Genomic DNA, 18501 nt, shown 5'->3' with positions numbered 1-18501 from the left:
GGAACCGCGAGAGACAAACGCGCATTTTGAACATTTATAGCAAATACAGTGACAGACATTCGTTTAGCCGCACTTGAAAAAAAACTTCAAACACTTACAAAACAACTAGGAATGTTCTTTTTATCGGGATACTTATTCGCTGTAGTGATAGTATATTTAAGTCACTTTTATTGAAAGGACGTGCGTCACAGTCACACACACACAAGGCGGCATCGGTGGATATAAACATTCAAACGTCGTTTTTTCCCGAGACAAACGATTAGCCGCAGGACATAAAAATCGAGTTTTCACATAATCACCAAGCTTTTATCTGTGTTTTTTAAAAAAACACTTGGGAATGTTCAATTTACAAGATAAATATTAGATGTGCAACGTAAGAAGTTGGTCAAAATAGTGATTTACGTAGAATTCAAAGATATGGCGAAAGGTATTCTATTGACGGAAGATATTCAGTGGACAAAAGTTTTCTAATCGCTCGATCGTAACAAAAATTGGTCTATCTGAGAAAGTGGTACGGAATTTCTTTAAATAGTGCCAGAAATATGGGATATAACGACCAACAAATGGAAACGTCGTTAGGAAACGATGTCTTGCTCTTACATTAAGGCAGAATCGGTTGTTCCAGTAACGAAGAGGCATATTGCGCGCATCTTGAATGAGTCACCAAACATCATGTGGAAGAAACCTCAAGGGAAGCCGAAACTGACCGCCACCCATAAGCAGAACCATCTCATTTTCGCCCGGCAATACATGGAATGGAAACTAGAATGGAGAAATGTTGTATTTTCCGGCGAAAAAAGTTCAATTTGGTTGGGCCGGACTGTTACAGTTGCTATTGGTACAATTTAAGTCAACGGCATGTCGTGAGATCGAAGCGAAACTTTGGGGGCGGAAGTTTGACAGTGTGGGGAGCCGTTTCCTATCACAGCAAGCTTCCCATTTGTTTCATTTTCACCCGAATGAACTCCGAAAAGCATCTTCAATTACTGGAGGACGTTTTGATTGGCCATATCGAGAATAACGCTACCGAGGATGTCGTTTTTTCAGCAGGATTATGCATAGATCCACGTTTTCAAGCAATCGAAGGTATGGTTTGACGAGAAGGACATTCCGCTTCTTGAATGACCTGCTGGCAGTCGATTGCAATCCCATAGAGAACCTATGGAGAATCTTGGCCGAGATGGTCTATGCAAACGGATGAAAATTTGACAACATTTCCAGTCTCAAGGCAGTAATTCAGGAATGTTGGACTATAATCAATATGGCAACACTTTAAAAGCTGTCTGACTCGATGCCAAATCGAGTTTTCAAAGTGATCCGAAATGGAGGTGAACATACTAAATATTAGCTACCGATTGGACTCGAAATTTGACGCACAAATTTTCTTTTATTGAAATTTTAGGATGCGGCTAAACGAATGGGTGGACATTTTTGAATTACTTAGTGGTTACAAAAGTGAAATTACAAAAAGTGAATTTATACTTTTTTTTTAGAATGAATTCGATGAAAATAAACAATAATCGTCTTTTATGAGCAAAACTGTACAAAAAATCGACTCATTTTTAAAAATATTGAGGAAAAATAGGGTGCGGCTAAACGAATGTCTACCACTGTATTCAGTGAGCAATTATCAATTATCGCGTCAATCAAAGTTTATTTGCTGTGAACTTGAGAATTCATTTCACTTATTCGTTTACGCAATTTTCTATGAACAGTATACTACCTTTGGTATGTTTATCTATCTTGACTGTGGCGAGGTTTCTCACTGATATATGCAAATCCTAAGGAAGGTACCTCTCTGAGCGAAACAACAATCCTGTGTGTGATTTATTCCTAGGTAGTGCGGACTGAATCAAAACGGCTGTCAAAAAAGATCCAATTGAAATGTCAAAAGAGATCCAACGATCAGGAGTGTTATTTTTCTTATGATAATCAACACTATAAAAGAGGTATTGTTGTCAAGGGCAAAAGTAATTAAAATTATAAAATGAACGAACTACATTTTTCCGTCAATTGTTTTATTAACCATTGCATCTCTGAAAGAGCATCTCAGCCTTCCACTGACCAACGCATTTTTAATGTCCCCTTTCTTTGATATAACGTTTTCCCGAACGAATTAAAAACAAACGAAGTCAGAGTCACGTAAATGTTTACACCTGCGATTTGCAAATATTCGATAAAAAGTGGAAGGAAGAGATTCCAGATGATTGTTAAAGAAAGTCTATCAAAACATGTGAATGTCTGTAAAAAATGTGGAAAAGTCTGTGAAAGTGGGCAGATCTATAGCAATGTCTTTTAACGTTAATTTTCACATATTCATTAATACATTAATACATCGCGATGCACGTGAGATTGTATTATATATATATATATATATATATATATATATATATATATATATATATATATATATCCATTCCATGCCAAACCAATATAGTGGTTCTCAGATCTTCGTCAAAAGTGGTAATTTTGTTCTTTATAGCAAAACATTAGACTCGAATTTTTTGATTTTTTCATTAGGGTGCCCATTTCCATTTTAGGGTGATTCAAAATATTAATTTCGTTTCACTTTTTCCCAAAATGACTTTTTTCAAACATTTATAACTTTCGAACCACTTAATCGATTTACATGATCGACATATCAAATTGAAGCCAATGAGCTTTAATTGCAAAATATTGAACCTGCAGAGAATATGGATCCTATTTTCGTAATTATTGATTTTAGTCGTTTTTTAATGTTTTCATGGCTATATTTTTTAATATTTTTTCTTGAAAGCTGAGAATTTTTTACATAAAATATCTCGATATCAGACATGTAATTTTTTTCGTTTTTGAAATATGATTTTTCAAAACTAATCGATGGTTCGAAAAACAATTTTCCCCATTTTTCCCACTACACAAAGTCATAACTTCTGAACTATTGGACCGGTTCATATCATCGACATATCAAATTGAAGCTTACGAGTTAGTTTTCTTTGGAAAAATATTACTTTTGCGAAAAAATTGAATTTTTGTTTTTGTAATTATTGATTGAGTTAGTTTTGACGTAGGACTACGTCTTTCATTTCTATACTGGGGTGTAAGTTCAAAGTTTCGAAAACGAAAGCCATACGCCGGACACCGAGATTTTGAGCGTTAATAGCTCCTAAACAGCTGAACTAAATAATATGATAAACACTTCATTCGAAAGATAAAATGTCTACGCGTTATATACTTGTTACTTTTTGATCAAAAAACTTATTTCAATAGCCTTAAAATTGCTTTCAAAACAGGCTTGCGGAATCACACCAATCGGTATAAAAGGGATTGACGCTCGGGAATCCACTCAGTTATGATTGCGCAACGATTGAGATACCATCGCTGGAACGAATGGATGTTTCCCTAACACAGACTTCAAAACCATGGAGCCTGGGGAAATCGGCCTTGCAAAACAGATACAAGCAGCGGGTACTTTTGTACTCGCTTGCGTTTCTGCAAATCGGAATGTTACCCTAACACAGACTTCAAAACCATTTAGCCTGGGGAAACTGGCATTGCAAATGAGATGCAATCGACGGGTACTTTTGTACTCGCTTGCGTTTCTGCAAATCGGAATGTATCCCTAAAACGGATTTCAAAACTATGGAGCGTGGGGAAATTGGCATTGCAAATGAGATGCAAGCTGCCAGTACTTTTGTACTCTACTATACTATATTTGCAAACCGGAATGTGTTTTCCCAACACAGATTCCGAAACCGATAAGTTGGGAAAATCGGCATTGCAGATCTCGGCAGTACTTTTATACTCTCATGCATTTTTACACTTCGGAAATGGTTTCGCTAACACGGTCTACAATAGCGGGTACAAATGCAACGCTTTGGTTCGGTTATTCAAGACTGCATATCCCTTCATGTCATCGGCTCACTGAATTTTTAAGCATACCGTTTTATGAGTAGGTAAAATATTGCTGCGAGTAGGCTATTTGCTGCGATAACCACTACCATTATTCATGAATTGACCTAAATTGGAATTTGTTTGCAATTGAATTCGTAAATTGTTTCATTCATTCACTAGTTTAATCAATACATACAGAAGATAGCTATGCGCAGCAGCGATATCGTACACAATGAGGTGCGATTGTTGCTAAGTGAAAAAACAAATGATTACTAAGCCAACGGCAGTCCTACGTCAACTTTGCGGTTATAACATAGGTATAACCTAATGAGGTACATATAGAGGTGGATCAGTAGGCGAAGTGTATCTGTGTTTCATAGTTTTCTCGTTTAAAGATAGGAGCGCTATATTTTTGTATATTTTTTATGGAAAGCTGAAGATTATTTACCTAACATATCTCGATATCAGAGATGCTATAATTATCGTTTTTAAATTATAACTTTGTAAATTTAACATGTTTTAAGTCTTCGATCAATATTCCTATGTGACTAAACTGGACCAATGCGACTAGAATCCAATATTCCCGCAAGTGTGATATTTTTTCAAATTTTGCTTATTGGCTTCAATTTAATATATCGATCATCTAAATCGGTTTAGTAATTCAAATGTTATGATTTTTTGCAGAAAGTTATATTTGGATAAAGGGGGAAAAATGATTTTTCAAATCATATCTGAAAAACGAAAAAATGGCATCTCTGATATCGAGATATGTTATGTAAAAAATCCCAGCCTTCAAGAAAAATTTTTAAAAAATATAGCTCCCTCTAGTCCAGGGGTTTTCAGATTTTTTTTATGGTGGAGCACTTTTTATAGCAAAAATATTTGACGGAGCACCTACATTTTTATATCCAATTCGCGGTGACAGTGGTACAGTGTCGACGTCTGGTGACAACTTTCAATTTGGGAACATAGTTTGTTTCCCAAACTCGAAAGGGTAATATCTATCAGATTAGAACGTACGAATCCAGTTTTAAAATGTTAAAATTTGAATGAAAATTTTTACACCATGTTATTTCATTATTTGAAGCACGTATTCCTGACTCTTATTTATCCATTTGTCTTTACATTTCCGATACTTTTACTGAAACTTTTAATCATAATATAAAAATGTTTTCAGACACAATTTTCGTATGATTTTTTCACCACCTGTAAGGAAAGGAGTGTTAGTTTGAATAGAATACTAATTTGATTAGGAGAAGATAATTTTCATTCATAATTTCAATTTCATAAATATGTTCATTTCGCCTGAATATCAATTACTATCTTTGACGCTCCCCGAACAAAACTCAATGTCGTCAATTCGAATAAAAATATGCAATCATAGAACAGTAGGTCTGTGCCAACGCGAAGAGAAGAAAAATATATTTACACTTCTGTCATGCGTAATTGTTATGAAAAAAGAAGTTTGGGCATGTGATCATAACAATTGAAAATAAAAGTAAATCTACTTTTTGATTCTTGTGTTTTTATTCAATGAGTAAAATATGCAGTTATTTATTTCAGTTAAATAAATCCCCGTTCTTTCTCTTTGCAAGCTGTGTCATTTTTGGTTGAATTTTTGACAATTGTAACCGGACATCTGGCTCTGCATTCAATCGGGATCGATATTTAGTTTTTGTGGCTAAATAAGTCGAAAATCCTGACTCACACATATATGTCGTTGAAAATGGTAAAAGAATTAGTTTCGCTTTGTCGGACAAAATTTGAAATTCATTTTTTAGCTGACACCAAAACTCTTCCAACGATTTCTTGGATTTAAATTTTTTTTTCATATTGAAATCCGATGTCAAATCTATCAAACACTCATATTCCTGTGATGTTAAAGATTTTGGCTTCTCCGATATCGAAAAAGGCTGTTCCACCCAAGCCATTTCTTCGATCTTGCTATGATATTGGTCTGGAAAATACTGTTGAAAGCTGTCCAACAAATCCTGCCAATTACATGTTCAAGGTTATTTAAGAAAACCATTGTAATTATCATAATACCTACCTGCAAGTGCTCGTAAAATTGAATGAAATTTTCGGATGATATATTCGAGGATATTTCGGATTGAATTTTATTCAAATTTGGAAAGCTGTCCAGGTTTCGTTTTTCCAGAGATTCTGTCCAGAATTTGATTTTTCTTTTGAATGCCAAAATTTTTCCATTCACATCAAATACTGAAATCGCCCTGCCTTGCATTGAAACACTCAATTCATTCATTTTCTGGAAGATGTCAGCTAAATAAGCTAACATTATAAGCCACTGGTCATTTTTCAACTTTTCACCCAATGCAAAATCATGGCCGCTCAGGAAGGTTCTAACTTCTGATCTTAATTCGAACAACCGGGACAACGTTTTCCCACGAGATAACCAACGCACTTCGGTATGTAGAAGAAGCGTGGAATACTGGCTCCCCATTTCATCGCACAACGTTTTAAATAATCTCGAATTCTTGGGTCGTGCCTTGATAAAGTTGATTATCTTGATGCTTTCCTCCAAAACTTCCTTCAAAGATGGTGATATTTTCTTCATAGCAAGCGCATATCGATGAAGGATGCAGTGACTGCTACCACAGCTTTCCGCCTTTTCTTGAATTCTGGCAACGACACCAGCAGTCTTTCCAACCATAGCCTTTGCACCGTCTGTACATACATCAACACAATGTTCCCATGGAATATCATTCTTCGTAAAATAATCGTCAATCAGCTTAAAAATTTCAGCTCCCGTTGTAGCTGTCGGCAGTGGTTTGCAAAAAAGTAAATCTTCTTCAAAATATCCAGAAAATTGATATCGTACAAACACCATTAAAATAGCAAGGCCAGCTACATCTGTGGATTCATCAAGCTGCATCGCGAAATTCGATACAATCGATACAATCGAGACACCAAAGTGCTCTCAACATCTTCGGCCATGTCTCTAATACGCCGAGAGACCGTATTGTCTGACATGGAAATTGAATTTATCAATCCAACTGTTTTATCATCAATCATTAGACCGACGATATCCTGCATACATGGCTTGATCAAGTTTTCAGCAATAGTATGCGCTTCTCCCGCTTGTGCAACACGATAACTGACTATGTATGATGCAAGAACAGCCTTTTCATTATTTATTTTTGACAAATTCGTCATGTTTTCTTGAACCAATAACTCCTCACATTTACACTTTAATAACGAACTCGGTGTGCCTTCATACTCTGGATGCACATTTTCGAAATGTCGACGCATTTTTGCCGGAAACATTGTGCTGTTGGCAAACACCTTACCACAGATGACACACTGTGGCTTATTATCGCTGGTCTCAGTAAATCCCATTTCAATATATGATTCCTTATATTTCCGCTTTGTGACTTTTCTCACATTGGAATAATCATCTACTGGCCTGAAGTCCAGCTCAGTCTTTTGGATCTGCTGTAGATCCAGATCAACTTCCGCCGATGGAGGCTCTTCATTCAATTGTTGCGCATCAACATTTGTCCGGTCACTACTAATTCATGAAAGCATTTTCAGCAAACAGTTATTTTGTAGTCTTATTTATTCATACCTGCTTGTTGTATTTCTGGATGATCCAGGTCTAAAAAGCGTTTCTATTTTTAGCCAGTGGTCCATTGTGATTTCAATCACCGCGGATTTTTTTTCAACTGGAATTTGCAAAAACAAAAACAAATCCTGTTTGACGTTACCCAGCTGGGAACAGCTCTATTCGTTTTGGTGGTATTAAGCTTCGTACGAGTTCGGGGAGCGCAAAGATAATAATTAATTTCAGGCGTAATGGACCCACTTTGAACATCAAAGTTATGAATGAAAATTAACTTATCCGTATCAAATTAGTTTACTATGTGGATAGAAAACACTTTTTTTGCAGGTGATGACAAAATCTCATATGAATATTTTGTTTGAAGACAATTTTATATTCTATTGAAAACTTTTAGTGGAAATATAGAAAAAAATATAGGAAATATGTTAAGTTAGGATGAGGACAACGTGCATCAATTATATAAATAACACAAAATATAAATTTTCATTCAAATTTTAGCAATTGAAAACTGCCTTCCGACTGGCCAATCTGATAGAGAGTAGTTTGTCTCGTAAAAACTGATGTTGTATCCAGATGTCGACACCGTACAGTTGTCATCACGGATTTCGATTGCGCTTGATTCAAGGTGGGTTTTCAAGTGGGAGCACTTGCTATAACTTTACGGAGCACAAATTTCCCGCGGAGCACCATTTGAAAACCCCTGCTCTAGTCCAAAGTCATAAAAAAACGACTACAATCAATAATTACTAAAATATAATAATTTTTTTCGCAAGTTAAATATTTTTTAATAAAAGGCTAGGTCATTAGTTTCAATTTTATATGTCGATTATCTAAATCGGTTCAGTGATTCAAAAGTTATTAATTTTCATTTGTCATTTTTGGGAAAAAGTGGAAAAAAAAATGATTTTTCGGTCAACCCTAAAATGGAAATGGGCACCCTACTTAAAAAATAAAAAATACGGGTCTAATGTTTTGCGATAAAAAACAAAATTACCACTTTTGACGAAAATCTGAGAACCACTATATCGGTTTTGCATGGAATGGCTGTATATATACCCGGCAAACGTTGTTCTGTCATAAAAAATATTTCTAGTGAATATGTTAATTGTAAAATAAAAAATAACTTTTGTGTTGTAAGTGTGTTTAAATGTTTCGACGATCTACACATACATACGCGTTGTTAATTTTTTTAAAAATCAGTATTTCTTCGTTGATATGTTGGACATCCACCAAGGCTTGCGGTCTTGTCGTTTATAAGAAAATGCAGTGAATTTTTCCATCCGCCATGAAAGGCTATACAAGCTTTAGATCACCACACGGCCATGAACCATGTCTGCGGTAACAATATCGAACAGTAACCCATATTTCGTCATAAGCAGACCCGAAAGCAAATGTAATTTGTTGAAAATAGAATAAAAATTGTTATTCGATGTTGTTTAAATACTTAGAAGACATAGTCCTGACCCTAAATTAACTATTTTTCTATAAATCTCCTTGAATTTCAGCAAAACAATCTTATCCAGAACAGAAAATAATTATCAGAGACAATTTTCGTTCAAGATTTTTCCCTACCTGCAGAGGAAGCAATTTTTCATTAATTGTGAATAATCGTATCCTCTCTTTCGTCTGCAATGATGTCAGGGCAAAAGTACTTATGTGTATGAGTTCCAAACTTCATATACACCAGATGGGCCAACCAGAAAGTCTGCCGGGCCGCAGGTTGAGTATCGCTGGTCTAACGTCATGTGTATTGATATAAACTAAATATAATAACTTTTCTGTATTTAGTTGAAATGTAAATACATAGTAGTTATAAGATAGGTTTAAGAATTGAGTGTGATGAGTGTGAGTGCGAGTGTGAACATTGTCAACATATCCTTATATTCCATCCTATTCCTAATAAAAATATGTCAACCTTCTAAACTCGAGTCCGCGAGTAATCGGTTTTCCTTAACCTTATTAACAATAGAATTAAGGAAAATTGTTCATAGATATATAGATATAGTTTATATGTTTAGTTATGTATTCAGCTCCTTTAAACTTATGTAACTGAGCCTGTAAAAATAAACGAATTAATAAAAAATTAAAAAAAAACTTTTCTGTATTGAAACTATGGAAAAATGTCATATGGTGAGTCAAATGTCTTTGATGTGATGAATAGAGCCTCTTATTTTTCAAAAACCTGTGAAACATTGTTATATCCAAAAAGTCTACAAAAAAATAAAAAGTTTTACAGATATGTCTGTAAGTTTACAAACATATCTGTAAATCTGGCATCTCTGGTGGTCTGAGAATTTATTGCAAGAAATCGCTTGAAAGCATGCATGAATTTGCTTGAAAATGAAGTGAATTGAGTCCGCACCACTTAGATTTATTCGATTCGAGAGTTATCGAAAGAATGCTCCATGTTGTCTACTACTAATGAAGGCTAATACAAGATATGCAAATAAGTGAGATATGTGAGGCTTTTGTGCCGTGCTACAAACATTAAAAATAATAAAAGACGACACTTTAAATGATACAAGTCGACTAATGGACCAACCATTTCAGTTCTTTGATTGGAGAATATCAGTTATCTTCCGAACAGCAAAATTATAAACCAATATTAACACCAAAATCATTCACGACACACGTAACTTTGATACAAAATATTATTGTTTTTTCAAATCGTTTATTATCCTTAACGGTTGTTTTTTAGCTTACCTAGAGATTGTCTGACATGATAGTGCATGTCATACTCTTCGTCGGATCCTGTTGGAAGATAGTCGCTTGTTTGAATTCTGTGTACTTGGGTGTGGTTATTGGTAAGAAATAAGGGTGAATTATTCATGGTAAGGGATGTGGTTCGTGTTTGTAGCTGTTTTTGTTTCAATTTGATCTGGGCCTCCGTAGAAGTGATAATAACTTAAAAGCAGAAATCATATGCTCTTACACAGTTTCTAAGCGTACTGTGTACTGTTCAAATAATGCTGCAGCGTCGAGGGTGATAGTAAATACACTCATTGAAAAGGCGACTTTCAGCTCCCAGCAAAAATCAAACCGTTAAGAAAAGTTACTCAAATTCTTGTTTACTCAAACGAAACTCGCCATCCGTGCTTGCATCCTTTTTGTTTTAGATTTTTAAATTTGTTTGTACAGTAATATAGGAAAAGAATTCTGGAATCGGGAATGGTGTCACCCGGGCTTTAGAACTAGACTCTCCTCTCCTTCGGGAAGGCGCTTTCCGGTGGAGAAGTACCTAGAAATTTAACACCGATTGTAGGTTAATTCCAGCAAGGCGTCAATAATACTCGCTTATATCCTATATATGACGAGTAGGCAGGTAGTAGTAGACTAGATACTGTTCAGGTACAAGTTAGCCATAACAAATTCTTACAGCACGATAGTCAACGAGAATATGTATACTTTTTTTTTGTTGGTTACGCATGAACAATAATGAAAAAAATTACACGCACACGCACGATCAACTTTTTACGCACATTGAGAAGTAGAAGAAGATGAATGACTTTTGCTGCTGCTGCGGAAAATTATTGTGGAAAACAGAAATTATTGTGTTTGCTGTCTTTTTTGTTACTGCGATGAACGTTTGGAAATGATGAAGCGTTAAAATGAAGGTACAGTGAATATGGATCAACAATTCGTTTACCCCATAATAAAATTTTACCTCTATGAAAAACCACCATTGGAGAATGATTCGTAGATGCCGGAATTAGTTGAACATGATTATTCAATTAGCAACAAAACATATCGACCGTGTATTTATAACTGTCTGAGTTATACAGTATTCTGAGAATAATTAAGAACGAGCTGGTTCTAAGATAATGAAAATATTTTTGACAAGTTGACTGCTAAATTTTTCAATCCTTATCAGAAATATTTATTGAATTATTAAATTATAAAAAAGCAATAGTTTGGGCCCGTATTTTCGCAAACCACTCCCAGCAATTCGCTACCCTGCTTGTTGAAACCATGAATAAGAGTCGTTGATATGCTCCAGTATAAAGTTTGAAAAAAGGCTACTATACGATCACCAGATAATCACCCCTATTCTGTATTTTGATCGATTTTCGAACGACTTGATAAAATTCCATTTTGCATTTCGTTCGAGTTGTTCTAGCATATCGTTCGATCTGTTTCACTTCGATTATTAAATGGGAATGCAAAATTATAACTCGGACGAAATGCAAATCCGGCGGATTGCATAATCGGGGTGAATATCGCATTCCAAAATCTTGTTGGTGGCGAAAAAAAGTAGTTGAAGTGAAGAGGTTAACAATGATTACTCTTATACATCAGGTCAATATTCATATTCGCAATGTCAAAGGAAAATGAATATGCTTTATACAGTTTTATAAAGGTTTTCTAATAAGCACAATGCGTCTAAAAAACATTCGCGTTTGTTCCCTTCTAGCTTATCTACTGCTAATTGATGAAGGAGTCTAAAAGCTATAGCGAGAATGGTGCCAATCAGGAATAATCTGTCTGATGAGCTTTATAATCCTGATCGGCGACACAAACCAAACCTTCTTTCCTTGGACTCCAGAATAGCCTGATCAAGGTGTTGAAGTTTGCGTCCTGTTAGAGCTCCGCAAATGCAGAGCATACACTCTGTCCAACTTCTATAAGATCAGGTGATGATCTTGCTGCTTTGTGTCATTGTAAATAAACAATATAAATTGTGAATTGAAACTTACATTCTAGTGTATAGGTATTGTTGACTACCATACACTGCATGAATTTCATATGTGTGTGTGCAAGCGCTGAGCATAACCGAATGTTTTTGTATTTTTCAAGTGTGAAGTTTGTATAAGACCAGTTACATTTTCCGTTGTTTTTGTTGTTTTGATCAATAAATCTGGAAAATTTCGAAGAGAAAAATGCTCACAGAGTGCTTTAACTTAGCTCAACTCGAATCCCAGTGATAGTTAACAATCCAGGGGACAAACTGTAGAACAACGAAAAAGGATTTGAAACCTCGTTCAAGAATAAAAGCTTGAACTCCACTAGCGAAAACGTCCTGTTGCACATCATCGGCACTCGCGTTTGTCTTTATTAATATCTTAACATTTGACGAATCAGTGTTCAAAAACATAGTTAATTAAAGTTTTCTAGTAAAATTTAAGGGGTGCCGGTCTTACCCTCAGTGACGGGCTTACTGCCCGTTCCCCTAGGTGAAGTTAGTCTTTCAGAAGGGTAAACAGCGCAAAAGTAAACGGCTTCTACTGCTGGTTTTAATAATGTTTGGCAGATATGTTCGCGTAAGCAGAAACAGAGATATGATGAAATCAAAAGTTGTCTAACATTAGACAGCACCAACGTGAATTGGTCATTTTACGCAAACTGCGTTTTGACTTTGAAAATGAAGAAGAAAAGCTCCTGTATTTGGGCAGCCTCGGATTGAATATTTTACACGGTGTATCCTAGGATGAATTCAAAAAGTAGCCAAAATTTCACGACAGACAAATCCTGCAATTTCGTCTGTGATGCGAAAGAATGTCAAAAGTAATGGTTTAAAACCTTATGGAGCCTTGATGCATCCTGCGAAGAAAGCCGTACCTTCTCTTCGTCCTTCCGTTATTGGTTCTGACTAATAATTGGCTGGAAAACGATTCGAGAAGCTTTTGACTATATTAACGGAGTTTGGACGTATCAGTTGAGTTCCAGCAGAGTCAGCACTGAAACAATATTGCTAGCAACAAAAGCAACAAGTGTACTCACTATGATCCTAAAAATGAAAGGAATTTTTCATTAACACCGAATGTTTTTATGAAATCATGCGTGTTGAGGGATTGGACGGATAGCATCAATAAAAATGTCAAGCTAGTCAATTCAACGAATTCGAAGTTCTCATTCACGTACACGTACACGTACGTAACACGTACTACTTAACGTTTAATTAACCAAAACAATGAAATTTATGAATGTCTGTCGATATCTTCCAATAAATGAATTGTGTGTGATTTTTTATTGAGTTACACGACGACAGGGAAGTGTTGTAAAAGATAAGAGATTGAATATTTTCATACAGTTTATAGTTATCTTGAAGTACAAAGTTCAAAATGAGTTATTTGCGGTTTCCTCCATTTCCAGGCTTCCGAGTTATAGCCAACCTCTCCCCAAACACTCCAATCACTTTAGACACCGTCGTTTGAGGCAAATTAAGCTTTTTCCCTAACTGATTGTGCGACAAAAGCGGAAATTCTTGGTGCGCGTTTAGAATTTTGAAAACGCCGTTCCTCTTGGGTGGAGGCCATTTTAACAACTGAAGAGCGTGCGCCGAAAACAAAGTAGGCACATCATTCTACACACCTGTGCCAACAAAAAAAGGGGTTCCCCTTTTTTTTTCAAACAATCGATTATGAGATTAATGCTACGTTGAAGTTCAGCATTTTTTGGTAGTTCCATCCTTTATATCTAATAAGTGACCCAGCCGGGATTAATTCGCAATATCTCTTCTCTTCACAGTGTCCGTATGAACAAACGCTGCATTTGCAGTTCGAGCGAGCGCTTCGCGCACGCACGCAGTGGTATATAAAAAATATACCTCACGACTCCACTCGTATATAGAAAGCACAGGCAGATACGCACATACTTCCATTTTTTGTTAATTTTAAACATTTATGACTTAGAGAATCGTAATGCATAACTATCAAACAATTCTCAGAGAATTTCCAATTCCATTGGCATGCAAATCGTTGTCCTTTCATCCGTCAACATCCGTTGGCAACAAAAATAGTGATTAACGTTAAAACGTTGAACTATTCCATAAGCATTCTACATGTTTTTTTGATCTGGCACCCTTTCGAAATCTTGACGTACGACTAGTTGATTCAAATGAAATACTGGAGGCTAAAGAGCCTGGCCGGGTAAGGGAGTAAAAAGCGCCCCCAAACCAAATCACCAGCTGTATGGCAAATATTGTATAGGATATTAAATAAGAAATTTTGGCATTTTATTTGAACCCCTATGTGGTTTGACGTAGGATCTATAGTGAAAACCGTACTTTTTCGTTTATTTCACGCCATCCTCAAAAGCTTTGAGATAAAAATTAAAAAAAAAACTGAATGTGCATCTTATTATGGTGTATCAAGAAAAATCATCAAAAATTGAAGTACTAAAAAAATATTGAAATTTGGATTTTTTTTTGGGATTTAGAGATTCAGTACTACTCCAATTCATATTTAAATGTGTTCCTACGGCTCTTTTAGGTATATGTGTGATTTTTTTAGATTTTTTTTTCAGTGTTGCGCGGTACAACAAAATATTTTTTTATATTTCCAAAGGATCTGGCTGGGTAAGGGAGTAAAAAGTGACCTCAAACCAAATCACCAGCTGTATGGAAAATATTGTATAGAGTACTAAATAAAACATTTTGGCAGTAGTAACATATATTTGAGTCCTTATATGGTACACCATAGGGTCTATTGTGAAGAATGCACCTTCTCGTTTTTTTTCACGCCACTCTCAATAGCTTTGAGACAAAAATATGGAAAAAAAATACTGAAAGTACATCTTACTAAGGGGTTTCGTTAAATATCTTCAAACAATTTTTTCATTAAAAAAAGGAATTATAAAAAATAAATAAATATGCGGTACAAAAAAAATTACAGTAGAACTCCGATTATTCGCGAAATAGTCTGGCTAGCTCATCGCGGAAAAAGGAATAAACGACTAGAAATGAGTTGCAAACACGAAAAAAAGGAGTTCATCATGACAACTATTTTTTATTAATACAGAAATCATTAAACTATCCATCTAGAAGGTCGTGTACACCAGAAGTCAGATAATGTGGAAGCCATGATCGAAACAAAAGTGCATGAGCCTATCACTCACTGACAAATTCCGCGAAGGCCTATGGATTTACTAAGGAATTGGCTGTCGCGCATCCGCGCTCGCGGATGATCGAGGTTCCACTGTAATATATTTTCTGGCATTTCGAAATTTTGAAAAAAAAAATAACTTTGGGACCCGCTCCTGTTCTAATCTTTATTTAAATGCGTTGGTATGTGTCTTTTTTCTACATGTGGTGCTATTTTTTCCTGAATGTTTAAGAGCATTGCGAAACACAAATATAATTTTCGTCTGCATTATTATTTTTATTTTCTTGAAATCGATTATTTTATTGTATTCGTGGTTTTCAATTGTAAGATTAAAATAAAAGAAATAATAATAATTTGGATGTTTTTAGGTGTTTTTCCCATTAATCCGAATGATCTTTCCACAAAGACTTTATTTCTTCTCACAGAGCTCTATCGTACTGCTGACTCCTATGAATTTGGTAAACCATCTAAATCCGATGTAAAGATAATCTTATATATTTCAAGATATGAGAAAATTATAATATGATAAAAATCTTTGTACAGTGCAATGCTCTAAATATACCGACAAAATTGAGACATATAAAAAACAAAATTTAAATAAATATCAGAACAGTACTGGGTCTCTTAATTCAAAATAAACTAAAAATGCCCAAAGGCCAAAAAAATATTTTTTTGCGCAATCCTCTTGAAACTTCAAGAAAAAATTACGCTACATGTGGAAAAAACAACACATACGAACGCATTTCAATAAAAATTAGAGCAAAAGAGGGTCTCAAAGTAATATTTCTTTCAAAATTTCGAAATGCCTGAAAATATATAAATTTTTTCGTACCGCGAAAAACACTCTGAAAATTCTGAAAAAATCACATATATCTATAATAGACGTAGGAAGAAATTTGAATACAAACTAGAGAAGTACTGAATCTCAGAATAAAAAAAAATAAAATTCAATTAAAAATAAAAATAAAAATAAATTAATTTTTTTTTATGTATTCGATTTTTTGAAGAAATTGTTCGAAAATATTTATCGATACACCTTAGTAAGGTGTATCATTATTTTTTTTCCATATTTTTGTCTCAAAGCTATTAAGAATGGCGTGAAAAAAAACCAGAAGGTGCATGTTTCACCATAGATCCTATGGTGTACCATATAAGGACTCAAATATATGGTACTACTGCCAAAATGTTTTATATAGTACACTATACAATATTTTCCATACAGCTGGTAATTTGGTTTGAGGACACTATTTACTCCCTTACCCAGCCAGACCCTTTGGAAACATAAAAAAAAATTTTTTAACGCGCAACACTGAAAAAAAATCACACATATCTAGAAAAGCCGTAGGAACACATTCAAATATGAATTAGAGTAGTACTGAATCTCTAAACCCTAACAAAATTGTTTTCAAAATTTCAATATTTTTTTCAGTACTTCAATTTTTGATAAATTTTTTTTGATAATTTTTATTGATACACCGTAGTAAGATGCACATTCAGTTTTTTTTTCAAATTTTTATCTCGAAGCTTTTGAGGATGGCGTGAAAAAGTACGTTTTCCACTATAGATCCTACGTCAAACCACATAGGGGTTCAAATAAACCGCCAAAAATTCCTCATTTAATACCCTATACAATATTTGCCATACAGCTGGTGATTTGGGGGCACTTTTTACTCCCTTACCCGGCCAGGCCCTTTCTTAAAACTGTGCTCTTTTTTCCATGCTGCATTGGAGTACAGTAGAACCCCGATTATCTGCAAAATTGTCGGGCCAGGTAATCGCGTATAACGAAAATCGCGGATAACACAATATAGGACTAAAATGAGGACAAACACGGAAAAAAGATATTTTAGCATGAAACTATTTTTCGTCGACCGGTTTCGGGCTCGATTTTGCCCATCTATTGGACGGTGTCCGACTGGTTACGATGAAGTACTAACACACATTCGTACGCTTATTAGTACTTGTCGAAGAAACATTTGGCTTTGTCAGGTGGAAGAGATGAGATGATATGGGTACATCTTCCTCATTAATAAGTGGATGATCGATGGTTGAGATATACATTGATTCCCATGCCATGATGATTTTTGCCTTCTCCCAATCTATGCAGTGGGCTTGAGCTAAAGCGTGTGTTGCCACACTCGCATTCTTATATTCCCGTAGGTGGATTTTGAATTTCCGATGGGTTTGGACTTTGCAGGGAATCTGGTAGATCCCTGATTTTTCATCCGACAGAATTCTGTCTTCTAGGTTGCACAAAAGGTCTTTCAGGGTGCTCTCACTTTTGTACACCACATGGGATCCGTGTTTCTGGAGTTTAGACTGGACTGTGTTAGTGATCTTTGGATAATAGGGTAGGCTGAACCTTTTATATTGTTCCTTCTCAGGCTCTAATGTGATGTTGTTTCTCCTACGTTTCTTGTTCTCGTGTTTTCGGAGGATTAAACCTTTTAATGTTTGTAATGACTAATAAGTGTTGTGTCCTAGTTCCGTGTCGCATCTCGTGAGTGAAAAGTTATAAATATCCTTAAGTTAGCACAACCAAATTTAAGTGAATCCGTACCAGTTGCAAATCGTTGTGGGCAAATGTGTTTTCAGAAAAGGAAAACAAATTGCTAGACTCTAAGCTATTGATAACTGCTCAATGAAGCACGTCTGTTTCGTTTGAAGTAACCGTGAGTTTCATTTTAGTTTTTTTTCCGAGAGTTTCCTCTTCTTTTCCGAGTTTTCCCACGGCTTCGCGAGTGGATTGTCTCTAAAGAATTCTGGCATTGTGGAAAGCCGGAATCATTATCCGTGTAAAATAAAAAGAAGAAATTTGACTACATAAACGAAGTTTATATTCCACTAGAACCAGTACTAAATTAATAACATGGCTGAGGTCTCTCAAATCTAAACCGTCAATTACATGGGTAGTTGTATAATTATGAAAACCACTGTATATTTATTGAGTGAGGATTAACACTTTAAGGACCGAGAAGGAATATGTAAGACATACGCCTGGGACCGCATGATTTGACTTGTGTGAAGTTGCTTGCTTTGCTTACAAGTTTTTAAGAGGCTTTAAACTTCGCAGTTCATTTGCGTCTATGTGTGAAGTTAGCGGATGAAAGAAAGTTCAGCGGATAAATGTTTTTGTTGCGTGCAAGTTTCGGCTCAACGTCTTGCTGGATTTAATGAATAATGAATTAATTCAGTTGAAATGAATTGATTGTTTATCAAGTAACAACC

General features: G+C 35.3%; 2 protein-coding genes across 10 annotated transcripts in view; both read right to left on the bottom strand.

Moving 5' to 3' along the window:
* LOC129780577 (dystrobrevin beta) overlaps nucleotides 1–18501 on the bottom strand; it is a 158996-nt gene that overhangs the window by 15587 nt on the left and 124908 nt on the right. For 4 of the 9 annotated variants that reach the window (XM_055788981.1, XM_055788983.1, XM_055788984.1 and 1 more), the window contains one exon: nucleotides 10157–10204. The exons of 4 other annotated variants lie outside the window; for them this stretch is intronic. In XM_055788981.1, the coding sequence (XP_055644956.1) occupies nucleotides 10157–10204 (48 nt within the window). One more of the 9 variants, XM_055788989.1, reaches the window with a different exon arrangement.
* On the bottom strand, nucleotides 2425–10144 carry LOC129780583 (zinc finger BED domain-containing protein 5-like). The gene is made up of 2 exons (XM_055789001.1): nucleotides 7460–10144; nucleotides 2425–7402 (listed from the first exon to the last, which is right to left on the bottom strand). Exon 2 carries the CDS (start codon nucleotides 6764–6766, stop codon nucleotides 5753–5755), a length of 1014 nt encoding a protein of 337 aa, XP_055644976.1. The 5' UTR covers nucleotides 6767–7402; nucleotides 7460–10144; the 3' UTR covers nucleotides 2425–5752.

Source organism: Toxorhynchites rutilus, chromosome 3 (assembly GCF_029784135.1).
Source record: "Toxorhynchites rutilus septentrionalis strain SRP chromosome 3, ASM2978413v1, whole genome shotgun sequence".
Classification (NCBI taxonomy): domain Eukaryota; kingdom Metazoa; phylum Arthropoda; class Insecta; order Diptera; family Culicidae; genus Toxorhynchites; species Toxorhynchites rutilus.
This window is presented reverse-complemented; position numbering and strand designations above follow the sequence as displayed.